The 7216-nt window shown below is 46.4% G+C and overlaps 1 protein-coding gene across 1 annotated transcript in view; it reads right to left on the reverse strand.

Moving 5' to 3' along the window:
• grip1 (glutamate receptor interacting protein 1) overlaps positions 1-513 on the reverse strand; it is a gene marked incomplete in the record, with an annotated part of 44818 nt that extends 44305 nt beyond the window's left edge. The window contains 1 exon segment of the mRNA XM_024287344.2: positions 261-513. Coding sequence (XP_024143112.1) covers positions 261-315 — 55 coding nt within the window.
• Between the last annotated feature and the right edge of the window lie 6703 nt (positions 514-7216).

A 7216-nucleotide genomic window follows, 5' to 3' on the forward strand; every position in this document is an offset into this window, starting at 1 on the left:
TCTGCTAACCAGTCGGTAAACGGTCACCGGTAACCGCTCGTGACCTTACCCCCGTCCGGCGGGAGGAAAGAAAAATCACCTCAGCCGCGCGCGAGCCCCGCGCGGGCACGCGCCACGGCGTGTCAGGTACCAACTTTCACTGATTAACAAGCCGCTCCAGCGTGAGCGCGTGAGACACGCCGCGCGGCAGATAGCGGCGGTGATAACAAGCGCACGCGCGCTCACACATGACGGAGGACGCGCACGCGCAGTGAGCTCACCTCCCTCCGGGTCCGGCTGCAGACAGGCCGGGATGTTCTTCTTCCAGCCGGGCATGATGCACGTGAGGGCGGACAGCGAGTCCAGGGCGGCGGGTCAGCGCTCACGCGGCGGCGCGAGCAGCAGCATGGCTAGCTAGCGTTAGCTCCTGCACCTCCGCCTCTCTCCACCGCTCTCTCTCGCTCCCGCGAGCCCCCTCCCTCTCTCTCCCGGCTTTATGTCTCTCGACCCCTCCCCCTCCGTAACTCGACCCCCGCGAGCCTCCTCGGACGAGCGCGAGGCAGAACCGCGAGCTCCGCTGCGGACGGAACCGGTTCTCACGAGCTCCGAGGAGCTCACGGAGACTCACCGGAGAGCGCGCGCGGCATTTATTCACTTTATGACCAGGGGCGCGACTACCGGGGGGTCCTCAGACACCCCCACGAGGAAACCTGTGGTCGGTGCTCCTCTGATGCTCACGTGCGCGTTCCTCTTTAATCCGTGCCCAGTATTTAGAATAACAAGAGTTTAACAATCTACGGGATTTAGTTTGAAACATTTGTTCTCAAGGATGACACACAACACGGTATCAAAACTAGAAAGAACTAGAAAAGTTGTACTTTCTGTTATAATAGTGCGGACGACTTTTGATAAATCTGGTTGCTGAAAATGCTAAACAATTTACTGTAAATGCAAAAACGATTTGCAAGATGCAAAATTTCCTGAAAGACTAAACTGATCACTGAAGTTGGCCTAAAGTTCTAAAAAATGTTAGTAAGTTTGCTTAAAAATCCTCAATACATGCCAATTTAGCACAAACATGTGTTTAATATGAGATAAACTCTAAATTAGCCTAAAAAGCTAGCATACTGCTAAACTATTAGCTCAACTCCAAAATAGCCTAAAAATTATCAGTAAAATTAGTCAAGCGTGTCGGCATGTTTCTAAAATATTAGATAAATTTAGCATAAAAAACTTAATTAGATGCCAAATGGTCAAAATGAGCTAGCATAATGCTAACCCACGACAATTTGAACAAAGAAATCCTCAGGAATGTAATTTTAAGCTTCATTTTCTGCATGAATCATCAGAGAAATACCACGAGAACATTTTAAAAACACTAAAACCGTATTTTCATCAGACGGTCTTTCAGGCTCAAAGTTCACGTCAGTTAAACCGTCTGGTGAATCATAAATAGAAAAACTCTGAAGAACTATCCAGTCTTCATGGAGCTCAGCCAACAGAACCAGACGGAGAAATGGCAAATTAACTTCATCTGGTTGGAAGTAGAGCATTTACTATGGGTGACGTCACTGTCACTCTGTCCAGTTCTCTAATACAGTCAATGGGTGGGACCAGCTGGTTCTCTTCTTTATTTATTCATTCTGGTCAGAGCTTGTTTTGGACAATAGCGCCCCCAAGTGAGCAGCTGTTGGAGCAGCAGTTTGGTCGGCTTTAGTCTTTGGTTTTGTTCTGAGGACGCTGTGGGGGTGGGGGTGGGGGGGGGGATTAGGGTTCCTCCTCATTCATCAGAGTCCACAGAGCTGAGAGGAAGAAACTTTGACATTAGGAGAAACAGACTTTCATGACAGTCGTTGGTCTCTTTTGGAACCAGCAGCGTCGTAAAGACCAACAACGCTTCCCTGTTCCTGCAGGAGAACGGAGACCTCACACGGCGTTTGAAGTCCTGTCTGGACTCGCCTCCGAGGAATTCCCCCCCAGCTCCTCCGAGCTGAGGGTTACAGGAGCATTCTTCCTGTAACCCCCCCTCACAGAGATCACTGTGCTGAAGGTCGCCACGGCCTCCAGGTGCTCCGCCCCTCAGGCTGCAGATCACAAAATAGAAACATTTAAATGATGTTTCATTGTTTCAATGATGATTTTCTCCTGTTTATTCTTTGTAAAAATATTTTTTTCAGTTCATTGTTTTTATCAAGAGGATTTTCATTTGGCTGCAGTTACTTAATCGTGCCACTAGAGGGCTCCTAATCCCTCGGATTCGCCTTAAACCTGTAAAAACGGTTGATAAATGCAGAATGAATGTTTGTCCTCTTAATCGATCTGATGAAGAACCTCCATCTAACTGAATCTTAAAGTTCTCCTTTTTATTCTGCAGCTTTCATTGATCTTGATCCAAAGCATTGGTGATGGATCAGGATCATCTGCAGTTGGAGGACGGTTTGATCACCGAGGAGGACTCTGGAGGAAGATGTTCAGCTTTTCCTCCAGTGATTCCAGAGGACCATGAAGCTCCGTCGGGATCTTCAAAGTTCAAAATAAAAGCCATTAGAGGTACTTTATTTTGAAAAGCAAAGATGCTGGAACTTCAGACTCTTTGATGTTTCTATTGAAGCTCCTCAGAATAATGAGATGAAACATTTCCGTCGTTTTGATGTTTCCCAGCTCTGACTGTGATGACATCAGAGCTGAAATCAAAAGAGGGATCTGGATCTGAACGGAGGTTTTCTCTCTAAACTGGGTCGTAAAAAAACAGCTCCAGTTTGAAGGTTGATGAAACTGGACGAAGTTCCTGTGGAATAAATGTAAAAAATGAGAGATGTTCTAACAGAAAAAACCACATTTGGAGTTTCTGGATGCAGAATTTCCGTGTGAGGTTATCTGAGGTCACACTGACAGAGCATCTGAATCTTTTCGGGTCAGAGTGAATCCCGTCGACATTTTCCTTTTTCTTGACAGAGTTTGCAGACATGCATCCTTAACCCTAACTAAACATCAGGTTTCATAGAGGTCAATGTCTGCAGGAGCATCCCGCTGTCACGGCTCTCAAAGTTAAACCAGGAATCCCGACTCCAGCCGGGATCGAGCTGCAGATTCTGGAGCGGAGCGGCCATCTTCCTTCCCCGCGGAGCTGCGGCGGCGTGGAGGAGGGAGAGCTGGGGAAGATGCAGCGGCGTGGAAGAATGTCTGTCTGCAGGCGAGGAGGCTGACCTGGATGTGGAGGCACAGAGTCATGTGACTCCGGCAGAGTGGATCCCTGCAGCCTTTCAGACTAAAAGCGCGCTGATTCATCATTGTTGGAGCTGATGGTTTCATGCGCTGATGGACGCCACATGTTGGGTCACGCTGAGGGTGCTAACAACATTTGACTGGAAGCGCCAAATAAGGGCATAGATTTACAAAACATCCGGGTCCATTTATGGACTGAAGCAGCAGAATTTGGTTTGTGAACATCCGTTTCTATTTTGGAGGTTTAAAGTTTTTTTATCCTAAAGTCTCCGATTATCTTCTGATCTGTTTTCAAATCGATTCCAGTCGTCTTTTCATTATCATTCTGCTGTTTTTAGCCAAAATCCTGTTGTTTTCTAGGACATAGTTTCTGCAGAGCGGCAGGAGTTCATCAGAAATTCACCTCTGAGTCTGTTGGTGCAGATTAGGCCTGCCCTGACTTCCCATCATCCCTTTGTCTTCACACTCTCCTGCTATCTTACAGCTCCTCACATCCCAACCTCACATTAGTGCTGCAACAAAAACAGCACCAACATCGATTCTATCCAGTTCTGATCCAGATTCCAGCTCAGACCAGGAAAACAAAGACGTTCATGGATCCATTGGTCTGCATCAGAATGGGGCGGAGCACGAAGCTTGTGGCCCCGCCCAACGTATTTTCTATGTCACAAATATAATCTTTTAAAAACATGTTTTCTGCATTTTACTCTGAGTGAGTCTTTAAGAAGAGTCAAGACTGGAACTCTTTCACGGTTCTCTGTCTAAAAGCACAGAAGAAAATCTCAATCTGAATCTGAATCCTTATCTGAATCCTAAACTGAATCCTAATCTAAAACCTGATCAGAGTCCTAAAACACATAGTAAACTGATTTGTCATCTAAATCCCAAACTGAATCCTAATCTAAATCCTAATCTGAATCCTAATCTAAAACTCAGTCTAAATCCTAATATAAATCCTAATGTGAGTTCTAAACTAAATCTTAACCTCAATCATAATCTGAATTCTAATCTGAATCCTAAACGTAATCCTGATCTAAATCTTAATATTAATCATGATCCGAATCCTAATCTAAATCCTAATCTGAATCCAAATCAGGGTCCTAATAAGAATACTAAACCTAATCCTACCATAAAACCTAAACTGAATCCTTATATAAATCCTGATCTGAATCCTGATCTAAATCCTAATTTGAGTCCTTAGCTAAATACTAAACCAAACCTTAATTTAAATCCTAAACTGAATCCTAATCTGAATCTTAAACTGAATTCTAATCTGAATCCCAAACTGAATCATAATCTGAATTCTAATCTAAATCTTAATCAAAACCTAAATCCTAAACTGAATCCTAATCTGAATCTTAAACTGAATTCTAATCTGAATCCTAAACTGAATCCTAATCTGAATCTCAAACTGAATCATAATCTGAATCTTAATCTAAATCTTAATCTGGGCCGTTGCTAACAGTGACTTCATCAAAATGCAGGACTACAAATGTTCAAAACTCTTTCACAATAAAAGCCCACAGACCATGAACACCATACCCGCCAAATTAAAAGCCCTCCCAGATCTGAAACAGTTTCTTGTAACTTAAAACAATTACGTCCAGTGGAGCCTGTGAACATTAGAGACATATTTGACTGATGCTTTGATTTACATCTTCTGCATTTTATGTATCGTTCATGTTTGTGTCTCTGTTGTTTGTTATTGTTTGTTTATTCTCGTGGACGGTCTGTGGACGCTGCATCGGCTGCATTCGTCCCTTTCAAATAAATCATAAACAAGAATCCTCGCGAGTCAGTTTAGTCCATAGAAACTCATAGATCCAGTTTAAAGAGAGATTCAGAAGAGCGTAGATCCACGTTCTCCAGAGTTCATCAAAGAAGAAGGTTCCCTCACAGATCTTCCTGATCTGATCTGATCTGAATCAGATCTGAGCGTTCACACATGAAACCTCAACCAAATTTTCTGTCATCTTCCATCAAACCCAGATGATTTAACCCCGCCCCTTCCAAGTCCCGCCCCCTCCAAGGCCCGCCCCCTCAGCTCACAGCCAAACAGAAATCCTCTTCCTCTCACCTTCATCCTCTTCGTCATCGCGGTTTCTGAGGAGGACGGTGAGCGTTGGTGCTGCAGCTGCAGCTACCGCCGAAAACCAGGCAGCCGACTGCGGCGTTAAAGCACACGCACGTGCATGCGCGTGCACGCATCTCTCTGGAATCACAGCATGCATATGTCAGCTGCTGCATTATGTGTGAACAGCGAGCGCCCGGGGGTTTGTAAACATCCCACTTCACTGATCTGTGACTCACTCGCACACAACACACACAACACACACAACACACACACAACACACACAACAGACACACAACACACACACACACACACACTCACCCCCACACAACACACACACAACACACACAACACACACACAACACACACACAACACACACAAGCAAGCGTCTGTCCTTGAAAACACACTCACTTATCCCTGATTGTTTAAACAGCCTGAACATGATCCTAAACTGACGACAAAAACACAACACAACCATTAAACACACCCCGACACAAACACACCCCGACACAAACACACCCCGACACACACACACCCCGACACAAACACACCCCGACACACACACACCCCGACACAAACACACCCGACACAAACACATCCGACACAAACACACACTCCTCTGTGTTGTCTTTGTCATTTTCAACAGAAAAACTAAATCTAAATAACTTCTAGAATTCATCTTGACATAATCTGAACATTACCAGTCTTAATCCAGATTTCTGTCTTTTGTGGATCATTTCAAACTGAACAGATCATTCTCAGATTATGAAAACAAAGATGATTTATATGGGAAATAACATTTTCTATTATTAATCTAACTAGTTAAGAATTACAGATTTATTACCAAATCCTAATCAAAACCTCAAACGGAATCAAAACTCGGTCCTGGGAGGAGTTTGGTGAGGCCATGGAGAAGGACTATCGGTTGGCCTCAAAGAGATTCTCTCAAACCATCCGGCGCCTCAGGAGGGGAAAGCAGTTTTCTGCAGGCACCGTTTCAGTGGAGGTGGGAATCTGCTGACCTCAACTGGGGACATTGTCGGGCGGTGGAAGGAATACTTTGAGGATCTCCTCAACCTGCTGACACGCCTTCCGTTGAGGAAGCAGAGGCTGAGGACACTGGGGTGGAACTGTCCATTACCCAGGCTGAGGTCACTGAGGTAGTCAAAGAGCTCCTCGGTGGTAAGGCTCCAGGGTTGAGGTTCGCCCTGAGTACCTCAAGTCTCTGGATGTTGTGGGAGTGTCTTGGTTGACACGTCTCTGCGGCATTGTGTGGCAGACAGGAACCGTACCTCTGGACTGGCAGACTGGGGTGGTGGTTCCCCTTTTCAAGAAGGGGGAGCGGAGGGTGTGTTCCAACTACCGGGGAATCACAGCCTTCCTGGGGAAGTCTATGGCAGGGTACTGGAGAGGAGAGTCCGTCCGATAGTCGAACCTCAGATTCAAGAACAACAGTGCGGTTTCTGTCCTGGTCGTGGAACAGTGGACCAGCTCTACACCCTCGACAGGCGGATTGGAGCGGCGTCCGCTATTATGCGGTCGCTGTACCGGTCAGTTGTGGTGAAGAGAGAGCTGAGCCAGAAAGCAAAGCTTTCGATTTACTGGTCGATCTTCGTCCCAGTACTCACCTATGGTCATGAGCTCTGGGTCGTGACCCAAAGAACAAGATCCCGACTACAAGCGGCTGGAATGGGTTTTCTCCGGAGGGTGGCTGGGCGCTCCCTTAGAGACAGAGTGAGCAGCTCAGTCACCCGGAGAGAGCTCGGAGTAGAGCCGCTTCTCCTCCACATCCAGAGGAGCCAGTTGAGGTGGTTCAGGCATCTGATCCGGATGCCTCCTGGACGCCTCCCTGGTGAGGTGTTCCAGGCATGTCCCACTGGGCGGAGGCCTCGGGGAAGACCCAGGACAGGCTGGAGAGACTATGTTTCTCGGTTGGCCTG

The sequence above is a fragment of the Oryzias melastigma genome, linkage group LG23 (genome assembly GCF_002922805.2).
Source record: "Oryzias melastigma strain HK-1 linkage group LG23, ASM292280v2, whole genome shotgun sequence".
Classification (NCBI taxonomy): Eukaryota; Metazoa; Chordata; class Actinopteri; order Beloniformes; family Adrianichthyidae; genus Oryzias; species Oryzias melastigma.